Below are 19,122 nucleotides of genomic sequence, written 5' to 3' on the forward strand. Positions count from 1 at the left end.
TTCCAAGCTCGTACATCACTACGATAAATGCCTTAATTTGTATGGTGACTATGTAGAAAAGTAGTATTTGAGTGTGGCTTTCATCTGTATATAATAAAATTTGTTTCCTATACTTTGTTTATTTTTTTATTCCAAAACGTAATCTACTTTCTGGATAGCCCTCGTATTAAAGTAAATGAAAGTTTCTTACCTCATTAAGGGATAATCCAAACTGTGAAAACAAGAAACACATTTAGTATGTTGAAACATTTTTATCATGCAATGATACAAGCACTATCAACTCTCCATTAGCGGAGTGTAAAAAGTTATGTAACAGAGAATTTCTATTAAGTCTATGTTTCATTTAAGGAGATGTAATGGATGGGCAGCTTCCTCGCTTTCACTTTGTGTTGTGATTCTATGTTAAAACCTATGTGTTGTGTATCTGATTCCCTTGCATACTGAATTGCCTACACTTAATTCTTCATTACAAATCACAGATTCACTCTTAGAGTGCTTATTCAAGAATGGGATTCTTTAATCCACAAATTACTGAATAGCCTTATCAGCAGATGCTGATGCAATTGGACAGCTTATCTAGCTATTTAAGTAATTGTACACCTTGCACAAAAGAAAATGAGACAGTATATCTCCCGGTCTGCTGGACTGATTGTCGAAATTTAACTTGCGTTTTCCATGCCTCGAAAGCGTGACTTAGGATATATATTGCCAGTTTCAGATGCCACCCCGTGAACGAAGGACGTCCCCTCAGCGAGCTGCCACGTTGTTGCTTATTTTGCCAAACTTTACCATCATCCTTTCCTGCAACTTGAGAAGTGATCATTATGCAAAGTTATCATTCTGTTCCCTGTAGAATCACATCTGAATATTTTCGCGCGTGAACTTTATTATTTGCACTCCCACTGTATGCCACATGCCAATGAGCCTATTAATCATAAAATCTTTCCTCTCCACTTTATGCTTTTGTGTTGTATCGTGTTTATATAAAAAATTATAAAATACCAAAAAAATTATAAAAAATCCAAAAAACTATTTAAAAAAAAAAAAAAAAAAAGATTAAAAATCTAAAAACTTGCAAAAAAATTATGTATTCTTAAGTTTTATAAATTCTTGCTATCCCTAAACTTTCTCGATCCTAACTCAATAGAGGGAGCCATGTGGCTCCCTCTATTGAGCATCAGGTTTACTACTTATGCAATTTTCCTATTTCTGCACTCTTTTATGTAATTCTGATGAGGAGGTACATGGTTTTGAACCATAGGCACCCCCCAATTTTTAATCATTGGCATTGACAGGATATATATTGGATTTATATATAGCATTGTTCTAACATAAGAATTTTGATACAAAATTGGACTCTTTCTGAAATAACATACCAATTTTTTTCCATATTTTGAATCTACGACTTAAATTATACCAAAGTGCCAAGTTTTTGTAAAAATTGCATGTGTAGTTTTTAAAAAATTAGCTCTTAAAATTTTAGCTTCTGCATGTTAATTGAATTTGGTATATATTTATTAATATTTCTTTTTTTATTAAACTTATTTTATTCATTCCAAATAAAATTCACCCATTTTTTATGATTTATTTTTTAAATTTGTATTTTAAAATAATTTTTGTTAATTTTTTACCATCATCTTAAAGTAGATGTATTTCTCAGCATATTTGCAAAAAATTAGAGATTTTATTCAAAATTTCTTAAGATATATGTGAATTTACATATTGGTGCATTTTGAATTTTGGCATATTTTTATAAGTGATAATAATGTCAAATGTGGTTTACGTGTTTTGTTAAAATAATTTGAAAGTATGAACGATGACCTTTTTTTCGCTCGTGTAGAATGAGAAAAAGGAAAGGAAGATAGGTTGCTACTATAAATTAAGAAATTCACTAAGTGAATTAATTACTCTTGGTACAACCTGAAAAAAAAATGGACAAAAATTAATTTTTCAATTTCTTCATCAATTTATTACCAGAAATGAAAAAAATTAATATCTGTGCATAATTAGAATCGAAATATGGAAAAAAATTGATATGTTATTTCAGAAAAAGTCCGATATTGTGTCAAAATACCTATGTTAGAACAATGGTATATATAAATCTAATATATATAAGTCACGCTTTCAAGACATGGAAAACACAAGTTAAATTTTAACAATCGATCCAGTAGAATGAGAGATATAGAACTCTCTCTCTCTCTCTCTCTTTTTTTTTTTTTTTTTTTTTTTTTTTTTTTTTTTTTTTTGTTTGTTTGTTCAAGGTGTACATTTCTTAATTAATTGCATTAGTACCCAATGAAATTAAGATTATTATTTTATTCTGGATTTAATTTTTTCTTTATTCCAGATTTGTTAATTATTTTATATTAATATGTAATGAACAGAGATTGTATGTTAATATTTATTATTTTGTGCATTTTAGGTGCTTTTGATAGTGAAGATGAAATGAGAGATTTTGTTGCTTGTAAAATTGAAAGTTTAGTTGCTCAGAAATCATTTGATACTACTCAAGACCCAGATAGCATGCAATATAAGATAGTGTCATTAAAGTTTTCCCGTTTGTTTAATATGCCAAAAGAAGAAAAGTTAGTTAATTGTAAGTAATACAGAAATATTATAGATTGTATCTATTTACTGATTTTTTTAAAATGAGCTGTATCATTATTAATAAAGATTAAGTTAGTTTTCAAATGTATACTTGTCTTGATATCTATGATAAATTAATTATAAAGTTTTTCCTTTGCTGTAGGCTTTAATGTTCAGCAAATTTTATTAAGTCACTCTTACCCTAGAAGATCATCAGAATATATTTAATTTCTTCCTGATCATATTTTGGATCTGTCTATGCATGTGCTTCTGTTAATTTACTGGGTTGTTTGATAAATAAGTTGACTTGACTCACTATGATTTTAAAAGTGATTTTGACGTATTCTCATTGGTAACTGTGATGATGATTCCAAAGATGCTCAACCCGTCAGTTCCGTTTCTGTAGAACTCTTTGGGCTGGTTGTGAAGCCATGAAAAAAATTATTTTGCACTTCAACATCCAACATAAAGTGCATCCCAGGGAAAAGATACAGAGAGGTAGCACATTTCAGCTGGATTGTTGGTTTTTTACTTCCCTGTACCCAAGTAAAAGAGGTATTGTAATCGTGAAAATTTTCAGTTGTTATATTTCAATGAAAATATCGATTTTGACTGCTATCGAATGCAATTTAAAATGTTTTTATGTGAAATCTTTACATAAGGACAGAATAAAGGACTCTTTCCCCCATAATGTATTGCAAAAAGAATTTAGAGTGGATTCAGAAGAGTTTTTTTTTTTTTTTGTGTGATGTCTGTATGTACTTACATATAGATTTATCTCACATAACTCAAAAACCAGTAGCCTCAGAACATTGAAATTATGTACATAGGACTGCTATATGATGTAGTTATGCACTTCCCTTTTCTGTTGCAATCAGCCACGCCAAAAACATATAAATATATACAGTAAAAAGTCTCAAATCTGGACGCCCATTATACGGAATGATCTATAATCATTCCGAACCTCAAAGCCACAAACTTACGCATGTGCATTTGATGCGCATGTCTGCTATGCATGCGGGTAAAGCCAGTAAAGCGTTTACCCATGCGAACTTCCAATAGTGAAGAAAGTAACAGAGAACATTATTGAAAACGAAAAAATTTCAATTGACAGGTTAATCGGTATTCTCGACACAGCAATTACAGGACCTTGAACAGTGAAACTTTGTAACTGAACAAGAAATTATGTCTGTTTATAGAATCAAAGAGAAAGTATTAGCACAAAAAACGAAGCAACTTAAACAACTTACATTGATAGAAATGTTTATTGAAGTAAACAAATAAATATTAAGCTTTTTTTTTTGTAAATTTTGATACCCTTTAGATCATAATTGCTCTTAATATCATAAATTATGATTTCATATTTTTATTTGTAAAATTTCTGTATGCTATCTTACCAGATTTAAATTGATCTATAATCCGGAAAAACCCCTAATCCGGAATCGCCGAAGTCCTGACGAGACACAGTACAAAGTCTGTAATCCGGATTAATCCGAACTCGTCAGGAATTCTATATATATATATATATACCCATTCTGTTACTCTGCGCCATGTGCTCAGTTTTTTTATGCCTATATGTTGGCAAATTATGCATTTCTTGCTTTAAAAATGATTGGATTATGTTGTTTTTATGTTCTGGTTAAGGTTTTTATGCCTTTAGTTAATCTCCTTACAATAGTTGTGGAATTATCAACAATTTAAAAGCTGTTTGTGAGGTTAAGCCTAATGGAACAGCCATATTTGTTTACATTTGAAACTTAGAAGAATAGTGAATGAGGCTAGTTTTTGCACCTTCAGTGTCTTTTTTGCCGAGTTGGACCAAAAGTGAACTTTCAGTTTTGTGCACCAAAAAGTCTGCCTTCTCGCACGCTGGCCGAATTGCTTATTTTTTCTTAGAAACTGTAACTTTAATTGTAAAAAAAATTTTTTTTAACTGTTAAAACTGTATTTTACAAATTTAACGAAGATATTTTGATTTTTTATGAATTTATACTTTGCTGTGAAGTGAGAACTGAATTAATTGAATGAGAAATATATCTCCAATTAAATTGGAGGCAATAAGTTTAAGCAAAATGCAGAAAAAAGTGCATACAGTTTAATATTCTGTACAAGGAAGTCATGTAGTGTACACATCAGATTTTTTGTCAAGGTTGGAGCTGCTGTATGTGGTTTACATTTACCCATGCAAGCACAATGCCTGGAAACAGCATTCCATAACAGTTGTCTCCAGTCTTCCATCTCAAATGTTCTAATGCGTTTTTAGCAACAAATCAATGATGATAAGTAAGATTAAAGAAAAGGTAGACTTTACGTTTCCCTCTGCAAGCAGGATAAGGACTTGTAATTTTTATTTTCTCAATTTATTTACTTTCATTTTTTCAAGACTAAGTTTATTTACTAGCATTGCATTGAATCGTTTTTCACGTGACCCACGTGACTAGAGCAAACTCTACAATTGGCTTAATACAGTCAAACTTTATAACTTATTTTAATAAAAATAACTATTCAAGAACCTTGTAAATATTTTTCATTTCTGTATAATATGCCTCATCATCATCTCTTAAAAATTTTTGCATCACTATACCATGCCTATCACATTGTCTAATAATTGCTTTATACTCGACAAGTAGATGGTGCCACATTATCTTCACTAAGGAAGATAACTATTTTCAACTTAGCAAAAGATCCACTAACACTTACCCAGTAGGGTTAAAAATTTCTGAGTAAAGGCCCTCGGGTCGAAGACTTGTAAATACCGTAATTTACCGCTAATTCGCCCTGTTTAAGAAAACCTTTCCAACAAATTTTTTCCAGTTAAGCTCATATTCAATTATAGAAGAATCCATTGATGCATTCATTCATATTTGAGGGTCAAGTGTCTATCTGCAAAAACTTTTCCATGTAATGCACTTGATAGACAGGTGTATTAATAAAAATGATCATATTTTTCTTATTTCTGCATACACTGAAACTGCAGAGCCAGTCCACTTACTTATCAAGTAACCTTTATATATGCAATATATGAAATTAAATATGTAAGCAGTTTCATGCATTTTCTTCAGATTACTCTTGCTGTTACTGGAAAAAGAAGTTGCCTTGCCAAGGCTGGTTATATCTGAGTGTCAATCACATGTGTTTTCATTCTCGATTATTTGGAAAAGAAATTAAAATAGTTATTAGATGGGTAGAAGTAACGGTAAGATTATTGATACTCTTAGTATTTTTTAAGCTCAGTTTTTAAGCTTTTATGCTGTTTATGAATCTATAAAAAATAAAATATTTACAATATTCTTTGCTTTCTGTTTCAGCAAATTGAGAAAAATGATTCCTTAGTTTTTCCTGATAGCATAAGTGTTTTAACCAGAGAAAAAAAAGTAAGCTCTTTTGAGTTCTTAATGCTTATTATATAATTATGTTACATCCACTCTCCAAATACAAATATAGTAAGTTAAATTAAAACTTATTTTTTACTTGCCTTATTTTTTATAAATAGTATTTAGTTTCTTTTTGGAGGAAGTTTTTTGTAGGCAAGAGTTTCTAAATTACTTTGGTTTTCTAAAAAATTTGGTTTTCTAGTCTTAATTGACTTTAATTATTCTAGTCTTTACTTGCTAATTTCTCTAAATTCCACTTTAGTATTCTTTTTAGTAATTCACAACATTTGGTTTTGAATTTTCCTTTTACCCTTGCTTACATAGATGGCGAAACACGTATTGAATAATTGAAGAGTTAGGTTTGGAGGCAACTTCCCCTTGATAAGTCTGTCTCCTGCCTGCTCAACAATTATTTACTTATGCATTTTTATAAATTTTCAAGATTAAAAAAATTATTGGAATTATATATTATACATTTATTATATATTCATAGATTTTGATACTTGCACTTGATTTACATATGCTCTCAGATTTAAATGATATTGTAGATTAGTTTGCAGCAATAATTAATCATTTATTTGTAATTCAATTTCATTTAAAATTTAATTAACTTTAAATTTGCTTTTTACAAATAGAGAATGTTTGTTAAATTCATTATATAATATATATATTATAAAAATGAATAAATACAAAGTAAAAAACAGTTCAAAACCTAATCCAGCTGCATGTTGGTAACAGCAACAGAGGAGGTAATAATGCAAAATGAAATAAAGAATACATTTAAAATTTATCCCACATTCAGTTCAGAATTAATTGCATCCCCCCAAACAAACAAACAAAAAAAAAAAAAAAAAAAGGGATAGAGAGGGGGAAAGAAGCACAGTGGGAAATTACAAGAAATGGGGAGGGTCAAAATATGCCAAAACAAAAAAATAAATAAATAAAATAAAATAAAAATAAATACTGCATGGTCATCAGGGGGTTAGTTCATTGAAAGAAGTGTTGATTATTTTCCTGAGAATATTTTTAAATTTTAAACTTTAATTTATGTCGTTGTTGGTTCAAAAACAAGTTGTTTTATTTATTTACTTCTTTCATTGCACCAACTCTGAAGACAGTTCAGCAAAAGATGCAAATTTCATTTTCATTTCGGGTTTTGGCATATTTTATCTCCCTGTTGCTTGTAATTTACCACTATGTTTCTGTTTATTAGTTTTTGCTTGTGGTTTATTCCAAATTGAATTTGTCATATGATCTGAAATGGTATAAAAGGGAATTCTGTCGCAACTCTCCTTCTCTTTATGTCTACTTCGGCTTTTCAATTTGCTCCACTGCCTCCTTGTTGCTAGCCATGCAGACTTTATTTTTCCAATTTTGTCCATTGTTTAAGAAGATGTAAGCTGTACAAAATTGGGGGGTGTATAGTGATGAGGTGTATTATCACTATGTGTGGGCTTCATAGTGATGATGTGCATTATCATGGAATAAATCAAAATCAGATCAGTGGCCATGTCTGTCTTTGAGTGTCATCTTTCTAACTACACTGTTAATCATCTCCAACACCAATCCATTGCAATTTTCTTTCACCAAGTCAACTTATTACAATAATGGCACAGTTATATTACATATATGTATAAATTCTGTGTAAATGCAAAATTAAAGGAGCTACTGAAATCGTTACTAGATCATACTGATATGATAAACTTCCTTTCAAACTCTTATCTATTGAGATTGTCATTATCATAAGTATAGCCTGTGAGAGATAATAAAAACTTATATTCCAAAGTAATCTAACTTTACAATTAAGAAGACAGAAAAAGAGAAATTGATGCATTGTTTGAATTATAGCTGATGAAGCACACAGATTGAATGAATGAAGCTTTTAACATAATTATAATATATGAATCAGTATATTCATTTTTAATTTAATGTATGTATTATGTTCCAAAAATTAGTGAAAAGCATTTATTAATTGTGGTAACAGTTAATACTATTTTATGTGGCTAATATCTAGTTATATGAAAAGCTTCACTGTTAAAGTTTCTTCTCATATGCTTATTTAGAAATAAAATTTATTAAAATTTTTATTTTATTTCAGTTCCATTTTTCAATGTTTTTAAAATTGGATGAAACTTTTACTCTCATGCAGCAGCTTGCCAATATTGCCATGAAAAAGTAATTTTTTTTTCAATACTTAATCCTATGTTGAGGTAAATATGTCAAACTGTGTGATTTTATGTAATATTTTTCCTTTGAAACTATCTTATACGTAATTTATTGGTACTACTTGATTTTCATGGCCCCCACAATAAACCGCCAAATTATGTGAAAAACTGTAGCCAAACGAAGGGTAACCATAAACACCTTCACTTTCGACTTCTGTGTGCTAAGTTTAAGGATTAAATGATAATAAACAATAAATGACTACAATAATACATAACAAATATTGAATGCAATAATATATCTTAGCTAAAATAAATATAGTAATATTGTCAAAATGGATGAGAGTTTGCTCGCATGCTGGAAAAACGATGCTGGCAGGGTACTTCCATAGTTGTGGATATTCAGAAATTTATGCCATGAAAGTGGCGAATGCTGTCTTGTGGACTGTGTAGTGGAAGGATCAACAATATATTTAGATTACTGGCAAGTGTATAAAACAGATGAGCTTGGAAAAGCTGTTACAGTTGTTTAACTGTGAATCACATGATTAATTTTAATGATCCACGAAAACTGTGGAAAGGTTGTGGGGCTGTGTGAAATGGTGAAACAAAAAACAAAGGTTTATGGCTTGACATCATCTAGAGTCGTACCTTTCCAGAATTCATGTGGTAGAAATTCTGTAGGAACGATAACCTTTTTGGTGTCATATTAAAAGCAGTCATGGAGATATGGCAGCCACAAACTATATGCTATTAGTTTAAACTTCACTTTAATCTTGGTGCCATTTTGATAATGAGGGTCATAAAAATCAAGTAGTACCTGTTTATGTATTGGACTGTGGTGTTGGGGTAAATATGTAAAACTGTTTGATTTTATGAAATATTTTCTCTTTGAAAGTATCTTATAAATAATTTATGTCTGGGAGCAAAAAATTAAAATTACAAATTTGAAACATGCATATTAAAAACAACAAATGCAAAGATAATTTTTTTGGAAGAGGGAGAAAATGTAATATTTTTCAATATTACAATATTATTATACATATATTTTTATGTTAGAAAATTAAAGAAAGATTGAAAAAAATATAATTTATTTACATGTGTTATTTTATTTGATGCATAAATATTAGGCACTTACTTAATTTCAATAAATAATAAAAAGTAAGTTTAAATTTTTGTCTAATTGATAATTTATATTATTAGATTTTTAACAAGGAGAAGCAGATTTTTTTGTTCTCATATGTTTCTGTTTTTGTTACTGTTCTGCTATCAGGGAATCGGATGCAGAAATGTATGTATGCATGCATGCTTATATGTATGTGTTCATGTATGAATGTATATATGTCAGCACGAATGTATGCGTGTATACGTATACACATATATGCACATACATTAATACACATGTGCATACATTTATACATTTTTGTATCTGGTCCCAATAACAGAACAGTACCTTGTTTTCTGTTATTTTTTATTCTGCTTGGTGTAGTTATGCATATATTTGCATATTTATACCCCTTAGAAAATTAAAAGAGGAATATTTTTTTAAGGCTCGCATTTTACTTTATTCATGCAAAAGGTCATCTCGCTAGTAATCAAATAGTGAAAATTACTGAGTATTAATAGTTAAGCCTGGGTTTTGAGTCCTAGCAAACGCCTAGTTTAAAATTTGGCAAAATAACAACTTTTTTCTCCCCCCAGAATTTAAATTATCATGCTTATATTCTAATTTGATTATAACAGAACCTTTATTTAAATTTTCTCTTATTTCATTATAATTTTGTCTCTTAGATTAATTTCAGAAGAAAGCTTTGAAACAGATGCTGAATTGGCCCATAAACTGAGTAAAAATGTGCCAAAGAAACCTTCCTATTTAAAACGAGATTTGGATGCTCGAGCTCATAGTGAAACTTACAGGTAAAGTTACTTAGAAAAGTTTTTATTAAGCTTTAAGCAATTTTATTACTTATGTGTTTATCATGATAGAGAACTTTGATTGGCATCAGGATAATTTGATGACATAAGTCAGAGACTTTTGTTGGTGGTATGAAGGAAACTTGGGAAGCCAGCTGGCTAATATTTTAATTTCAGCTGGATTTTACATTGTAAAATAGCTTCAAAGTGTCACTTTCTCATCATGGTTTCTTTGGTGGTGCAAAATTTTCTTCTATGAGAATTAGAAATTTCTGGAATATTTGGCAATACATATTCTGTGATTCATTACAAAGAGAATTTGTGATCCATTTCATTATTTCATGAATTTCATAGATCAATGAAGAAATGTGGAATATGTTAATAACAACACCAAGACCAAGCACATTAAAAGAAGATGGTCAGTTAAAGCATGGTTGCTACAAGAAGGAAATTTTCATTTGTAAATTCTCACGATCTTGGTTCCATACAAAGTTCTTACTAGCAATAAATACATAATTCTGATTTTTAGCCTAAAGGGTGTTAGCCCAGAAGGGCTATTAATTTCGTTTTGGCATTTTGTGTTGAAAACTTTAAATGTTGGTTCACTTTTCAAACTATTGCCACCAAATATTACAGCCCTGTATTATGTTTCTGCCATTGGGAATAAAACAATGATACCTAGAGCCATCAAATTTTGAATAACGTACTTTTCCACCCGAATATAGGCATTCAGAAGCCCAAATTTGGAATTTGTTTTATTATCTATTACATATTTTGTAAAACTTTAATGGATTTTGACCAACAAACTTAACAATTTCAAAGCGAGCAATGGCAACAATGTACGGAAAAAACCTTTTTCATCTTCAGCGTGCGAGACTGTGTATCGGAAATTCTAAAGGTACGCTCATTTTAAAATTATTTTGCGATATTGCTGTTAAACTGGATTTTAGGGTTTAAGCATGAAGAACATGGTAATTAATAAATAAAGGTAACTCACAGAATGTTAAAAAAACACCCTTTGGGTGAAATGTAAAATCTGAAAGATCTCAGATTTTTTAAATTTTTTATTATGTGTTTATTTATTTTTTGAAAAGGTCTTCTGTTAATGGGACAGCAGCCAAAATGTTTGCAAGTAAACTATAAACCTTGCCAAATTTTGTTATTCATATTTTTTATCTGAACATATTTTTCATGTGATTTTGATTTTTTCCTTATCTTTTGATAAGTGAAACTTTAATTTTATATGATCTGATTTATCTTTTGTGCATTTTTATTGTATTATTATGGATATAAGAAAATAATTATTCATGTCATGAAACACTATAATATTTTTCTTAAATTTATTTTTCCACTGCATTGCATCCCGAATGTATTGTTAGATTGTCATTACTATATTAGGTTAAGTTTTGTGGCAACATTTATGTCTGGTGACCGCTGTTGACCTATTTACAGAATCATCTAAATACAGACTGATTGCACAGTTGGTAGAAAGAAGCTTAGGTTCACCATAATCTCAATGAAAAAAAGAAAGGTTTAGATAACAGGATTTTTTTTTCTTCTTTAACCAATATGTGATGTCCCTTTGGAAGTTGGATAAAGTTTGCAGTTATTTCAAAGAGATTATAGCAGTTGACCCTATAAATTTCATAATCATATCATGAACTCTTTAATTATCTTTTTTCAACTATTTGTAACTTGTATTTTCTACTGCAAAGACTCAAGTACTATGAAATGTGTATGAGAATATTATTATTTAATTGTAGGCATAAAATGTCATGAAAAATACAGTATTTATTGCAGATACTGAGATAAAACAGTGTCATAAATTAATAAAAAATCAAGATGTCTAATTTTGAATAGTTGTTGAGCATATTGCATTAATTCATAATGACTATTGTTCTTTTATGATATGAATTATTTTAAATTCAGATTGTTTTTTCATAGGTCAACATTCAGACTACCACTAGAAGAAAAATTAGATGGTAGCACAGAATGTTCTTTATGGACTCCTTATAATAAACAGCATGTATGGGGGAAAATGTTTTTATCAAATAACTATATTTGCTTTGAAAGTCATGTAAGTTTGTCATTCTGTTAAGAACATCTATCAATTTTTAAATTTAGTTAGAAAAATTTTCCATTGCTTTATAATATATCTTTCAATATAACTTCCAAGTGTATATATTTAACATATTAAGGAAGTATTTGAACATCTTTTTTTTGTTATTTTGTCCTGTTTCTGAAACTTTTTTTTTTTTGTTTATTTTGATATATTATTAATACAAAATGTGATAAAATTATGGGATAAATATTGCATTAGTTTAAAATCATATTTATCACCTGTAATGTTTGCTTGTGCTAAAGAAAATGTATAATTTTTATGTTTGCAAAGTTAATTTTCCAGAAAAGAGTAGAGCAATGACATCAGCATACACTTAATTTTTGCAACTGACTATTAAATTCGGTAAATATGTAGGTAAAGATTTATCTGAGCAGGTGATTTGCCGATTAGTAGTTAAATTTGACTATCTATGTATTCATATTAACATTCATGATATTTATGATAATGATCAAAGGTCAAAAACATTTTTCTACTTTGCAAGGTAATTTACTGGATAGTTCTTTTGAACTTTCCAGATAATAAATAACAAATAAATAATCATAAAAATATAGCAGCAGTTTTACTTGGTATATAAACCTTTTTTTATTTATTTTTAGTCCAAAGGGGCTTTGTCCCTGAGAGACTATTGTTTTCATTTTGCAATTTTGTGTCGAATCACTCTGAATGTACATTTCACTTTTCAAACTGTTTCTACCAAATGTTGTCGCCCTATATTATATTTGAAGAAATTAAATAATGAAGAATCTGCGCAAATGTATGTATGTTTCTTGCATTGTGATAAAACAACGGTACCTAGAGCCATCCAGTTTTGAATGATGCTAATATGGGCATTTGGAAGCCCAAATTTGAAATTTAGAATTTCTTTTATTATCGATTTCATATTTTGTAAAACTTTAACGAATTTTTGATTAACAAACTCAAGGCTTTCAAAATGAGCAATGGCAATGCTGTGCAGAAAAAATATTTTAATCTCCAGCGCACAAGACTGTGTATCAGAAATTCTAAAGATATGCTCAATTTAAAATTATTTTGCAATATTGCTCTTTAACTGAATTTTATAGTTTAAGTGCAAAGAACATGATATTTAATAAATAAAGGTAACATACAAAATGTTAAAAATATGCCCCTTTGGATGTAATTTAAAACCTGAAATCTTTCAGATTTTTTTAAAAATTATTTAAATTCTCATTATTATTAATTATTTAATCTGTCAATAATTTTAACTGAGCATCTAATTATTTAATATTTATTTGCACATGTAATTTATTTTAAAATTATTATTGGTATATTTGATTATATATTTAAAGTGTGTAATAACGTATTCTAAGTTTGAATTGTAATGTGGTATTCTAATGTTTGAATTGAAGTATTTTTCTTTTTGCAGGTGCGATTTTTAGTTTCTTTAGTTATTCCCTTGCGGGAAATGTCCATTGTAGAAAAAGTAACAAATGCAGATTCTATAAAGAATGCATTGCTCATTACTACTAAAGACAAGGTGAGTTTAGTTGTAATATTATAGAATAAAATTAATTTATGACAGATGTTGAATGATGGTAATATAAAATCAGTCAGTAAAGTGTAGTTAATTGATTTTTTGAGTCAGAAAGTTTTTAATAATGGAGCAGACTTTACAAAGAATAAAACAAACTTAAAATAGCAAGCATAATAGCAAACTTAAAATAGCTTAATTTTAGAAATTCTTTTAACAAATGTTATACTAATTGCATGGAAAAGCTAGAGTAGAATTAGAATTTGTATTCCTTTTCTTCCTTTTATAGAAAAATTTTATTTTTGCTGATCTAGAAGATTTAGAGTTTGTGGTGCAAAAGGTTTCTGAATTACTTGCAAAAATGACAGAAGTAAGACCTCATAAGTGAGTAAATATTTTTAAAGGAAAAATAATATTTATTTCCCCATTCTTCTTTAAATAATTGGCATATCTCTTTGAATATGATATAATTTTATCAAAGCTTTGCTGTGTGTAACAAATAAATGAGCAAAATTAACATAGCCATTATTTATTATACAGAGCTAGCATAAATGATTCATTTGTTTTGAAAAGGGTATATTTTCAAAAGTATTTCACGTATACACATGAAAGATATATGAAAAGAACTACAAACTCGCCAAGTTCATATACCATCTACAAATATTCAGTATGTGCCCCCTATGGTGACACGACACACATCCAAACAATAATCGAGCTCATTCCATACATTTTGTAGCTGTCCAGATGTTCATCCTGTCAATTGACCATCACAAAAACTGTGTGAAAGATTTTGCATCAATGGTTGCATTTCAAACTGTACCATGTGTAGCTCCTGCAATAATTAAAGCCGGAGGATTACGCCCGTTGACTAGATTTTAGTGTCAACATGCAGGAAGCACTGAAGTCATCAATTACTTTTTTAATTTGCTAGAATTTTATTTGAATTTTCTTTAGTGAATAGGTTTCATATTGATAATTTACATTTTCATTGTTATTGAAACATATTAGGACATTCATATATATTACAAGTTTGCAAAGCATGCACGTTTTTGAAATAACCTCTCTGTACTGCAGTTTTTTTAAAATTGTTTTATAATTTCTTCAAAGAAGTTATTTGATAAGGTGTTCACCCACTCTCAAAGTGCTGTAATGACACTGGGAAACAGCGTAGGTTTTATCTGGACTGCAACAGATATGTAATAAGATATTCTTTGTATCTGTATGTATATTTAAGGATTAATACAATGTAAAAAGCAGTTCAAAACTTAATCCAGTTATGCACGGAGAGCAGCAATAAGTGGTGATAATAATGCAACATAAATAAATAAATTTGTTTCAAATCCATCCCATATTCAGCTTGTAATAAACCACATGCAAAAAAAAAAAAAAAAAAAACAGAAGCACAGTAGCAAACCTTAAAAATAGGGGGGATGTCAAAAGCTAAAATTAAAAATGATTTAAATCATTTGCTACGTTCTTATCAGGGGTGAATATTCATATTATATGTCACAACTTCTCAATAACTCGAAAACACTTATAAAGTTTAGGACTGTAGCTTTATTTCACATCTCTGTAACTACTTTAACACTTTCGCCACAAAGGTGAGATCACTTACTTCTTCCAAGCGAGAACACACTCTGTGTTTTTCTCTTTTTGCACAGCACTGCCCTCTGGAGGCATTTTCTACATTTTGCAGTTCATATATCAGGGAGGTAAGACTGAACAAGGGGGTTGGTGAAAAGAAAGAAGCAAATATATAAAATACCTTGTTTCTGAACTGATAATGCCACAAATTAAAATTTTAAAATTTAAAATAGTAACCTTAGAAAAACAATCAAAGTAATCTGTGTCTTTATCAGTCTAACTCATATAGGCCGACTATGCTGTAAAAAAATTGTAGCATAAAAACGAGAGAGAAATCAATATATATTTATATACAATTGCAAATAATAGACAAATTTAAAAGAAACTAAATTGATTGAGTCCAAAAACAAAACTTTCAAAAATAATAGTCCAACATTTTAAAAAAAAGTATGCAAATCTTTTAAATTCAAAATTGAAAAAACAAAACAAATGCAAATTTTGAAGATGTTTTATTGAATTTTATTAGTTTTAATTCTTAATTTATTTCAACACATTTTGGGTACATTTTAGGAGTATATAAATATTGTTACAAATTTTGTACATATGTAAATAATTTTAGTTAAATTAATGTGAATTGTAGTATTTTTTGTGTAATGTAACATTAAGAGCTTGAAAGAGATGAATCTCTGCCAAAAAAATAAGAATACATTTTGTCCAAAATTTGGCAAGAAATCACCTAACTTGGCAACCATTTGGCAATATTTTTGTCCAGTCCCTGTATAACTGTAATTGGTATTGTAATCGATCTATATATGTAACTGTAATCATATCTGACCTCATATATAATTTTTACGTAATTTCGAGAAATGGAAGGTACTAGAGGATTCTTGGTGGTTGGGAAAAACTATGTAAGATCGGAGAGAACGTTAGTTTCTCAGTTGTTAGTTCAGAACTGGTTCAGAATATTGAGATCTCCATGAGAGCTTCGCTTTTTAGATGCACTTAACATTGCATTGTGTTTAACATTCTTTGTAGTTGATGTAAACTACTGGTTGTGCTTTGTGATACTAAGAGAGCTTCTGTGTGAAGTTCCAGAATTGTAAATTGTTTCTTTGTGGAAAATTTTATCAAGCTGTTATCAGTTTTGTGTGTTTTTGTTTTTGTGCATTCAGTCCATTACGAACCTGCATGCATGTAACAATATATTTTATCATTACAAAACTTTTGTTGGCCCATTTTCAAGTTTTGCTTACATATTCTGTCCCTGAAGAAAAGAAAGAAAATTCAAAATAAATTATGTTTATAGTTTAATTTGAGCAATATATTGCATAAAGATGACTATAAATATATTTCTACAATTCAAAATATAAAAAAATCAATTGAAATTTTTTAGATATAAATCTTTAAATGTGTGATCGTAGGCAAAAATAGCCGTCCCTTTCAAGTTTCATGTTATTCAACCTCTTTGTTTTGCAACCTAATTTATTTTTTTAAATAAAGAAGTTTAATTATTTTAAATATGAACTGTTAGTGTGTTATATGCATGATAAAAATTAATTAAAAAAGTTTTTTTCTTTAACAAATCAATAGAAAAATAATATGTCTTCCACTTCATGTCAAGTCCGTTAGCTTGAGATTATTATACCCAAAATTAGTTTGTAAATCTGTCTGAAAGGGGCAGTACATTTCAGTGCTAGACAAGCTTCACTAGTAGATAAACTAGTCAAACTAAGTTTGACTACTGTACTGCACCCCCTTTAGGCAGATTTACAAACTAATTGTAAATCTGTTTCTAAATCCGCCTAAAGGTATGTATATGTACTGCCCCCCTTTAGGCGGATTTACAAACTAATTGGGGGTAAAATAACCTCAAGGTAATTGAACTTGACATGAAGTGGAAAGCAAATTATTTTTATTATATAAAAATTTTCAATTTTTTTATATATTAAATTGTAGAAATATGTTTATAGTCATTTTATGCAATGCATTGCTCAAATTAAAGTTTAAATATTAATTTATTTTTAATTTTCTTTATTTTCTTCTGGGAACTTCCCTGTTTGTTATTTTTATGTTATGGTATATTTTCTAAATGAAATATAAATGGCTCAAAATACATGAATGAAATACTTGAGCCCAAACTCTGAAGGCCTTCTGCTCATGGTTCTTTCTAAGATAATGAAGCATTTATATTTTAACAGGATTCATCTCTCTATCATGTTGCTACTGTGAACAAAAAGGGTTTTTTTAGATAATATTTCACTGCTAAAATGGCCTGGAATAGCCAAGACCTTAACCACGTTAAAAAATCTGTAGAGTTGGCTAATAAAACTCATAAGGCAAAAAATATGCTGCAATAAAATCCAATTAAATAGAAAAAAATCCATGTTGTTTTCATATTGTAACAGCTGCGGAGCTAAAAAAACTTTGTTCACTTCATGGGAAGGCAGCGTCAGGCAATGCTATAAGAAACTCTATTAGGAATTTTTGTATTTTTCATTTTCTGCACATATTTCAACATTCTTCCTTATGCTATTGTAATATAATAATCCTTCATAAATGCTATTATGTTGCATTACTGATTAAATTATAATATAGTTTTATGGTATTACTACAAGAAATGGTTCCTCCAATTCTGGTTTCCTCATATTCCCACTAGTGTAGGGTGAATGTAGTAATTTCATCATTTTAATATGGGAAAGCTGTATGATATTTTATACAAACTTCATTTGCTATACAGTTAAATTGTACAAAGAAGGCAGAACTGTCAAAGTTATTGGCTGTCTTTATATTGTGATTAAAAGAGCAAATATGAGCAAAAAAACTGGAGCCCAATTTAAGTGTTTTGATTGAATGCATAAGCTTAATAACTTGAAAGTTTTGTTATCTATAAGGTATATCCTCTTGTATTTTTTCTCCTTATTTTTTAGTGCTAGGTTCTGAACATTTAAAAAATATTTGCACAATATTCCAATTCCACTATTGTTCATAGTTTTTTCCATTGAGGTCTGGTTTATTGGTAAATGTATTCCATTTTTATATTTATTCAGTATATCCATTTTTATTTGCATTTTTGAATTAGCATACGTGCATTTATTATTTGAAACGTATTTTGGGCAGCCTCTCCATTAATCTACCTGGATAGGGCACGTGTTCTTGCACTAAGAAACTTTTGAAATATGTGATTTCACTTCATATCTGTTATTTATGTTCCAGCTCATTCTATTCTTATCTACCGCTGATGTGTTTGAGCTTTTGAAATCGGTGCCTTTAAATCCACTCCCTTCCTCCGATATTTTGCTTGGGAACTGCAGTCAAGATTCATTCATGTGAGATGTCCCTGGGGCTTTACAAGGTAATTAAGACAGATATGTAGCAATCTATGTGATATTCATGACTTTAACATCATCAATTCACTTTCATTCTTTATTTAGGATTGAGAATTCATAGACAGAAGAAGTTTCTTTAGACATGTGTGTACTCTGAATGCACTGTATCACAAATTTTGAGAATTTGTAGTTAGAAGTTTCTTTTGCATGTGTGTACTATGAGTTCAGTGTACCATGAATTTTCAGAACCATGGGGAAAGGAAATAATTGTAGTTGCAAAGCAAAATTTATATTAAAAGTTTTACAATTCATTGAAGTTAATAGTGTTAAATCTATCGGTACAACCTACTCTGATTCGATATTGGAGGAAACAAAAAGATGCACTGATTAAAACAAGTTTGGAGCTTGTGCATTCAATTAAAACACTGAAATTAGGCTCTGTCCCCCCATATTTTCTTTTATAATTTTAGTATAAAGAAATAGTGACATGTTTATAATAAATCTTTCTGAAATGAACCATTTTAGAATTAATCTCTGTCACATGACATGTGTACTTAAACAATAC

At 29.3% G+C, this 19,122-nt stretch overlaps 1 protein-coding gene across 2 annotated transcripts in view; it reads left to right on the forward strand.

Annotated features, from left to right (window-relative positions):
* Tbc1d8-9 (TBC1 domain family member 8/9) overlaps positions 1 to 19,122 on the forward strand; it is a 126,715-nt gene that overhangs the window by 22,101 nt on the left and 85,492 nt on the right. For both annotated transcript variants that reach the window (XM_035356374.2, XM_085817763.1), the window contains 8 exons: positions 2,423 to 2,596; positions 5,649 to 5,782; positions 5,895 to 5,960; positions 8,059 to 8,135; positions 9,914 to 10,039; positions 11,981 to 12,113; positions 13,543 to 13,653; positions 13,937 to 14,031. In XM_035356374.2, the coding sequence (XP_035212265.1) occupies positions 2,423 to 2,596; positions 5,649 to 5,782; positions 5,895 to 5,960; positions 8,059 to 8,135; positions 9,914 to 10,039; positions 11,981 to 12,113; positions 13,543 to 13,653; positions 13,937 to 14,031 (916 nt within the window). The remainder of the gene's footprint in view (positions 1 to 2,422; positions 2,597 to 5,648; positions 5,783 to 5,894; positions 5,961 to 8,058; positions 8,136 to 9,913; positions 10,040 to 11,980; positions 12,114 to 13,542; positions 13,654 to 13,936; positions 14,032 to 19,122) is intronic.

The sequence above is a fragment of the Stegodyphus dumicola genome, chromosome 5 (assembly GCF_044657685.1).
Source record: "Stegodyphus dumicola isolate Sdum_Otavi_A_Nest chromosome 5, ASM4465768v1".
In the NCBI taxonomy this organism is placed as follows: domain Eukaryota; kingdom Metazoa; phylum Arthropoda; class Arachnida; order Araneae; family Eresidae; genus Stegodyphus; species Stegodyphus dumicola.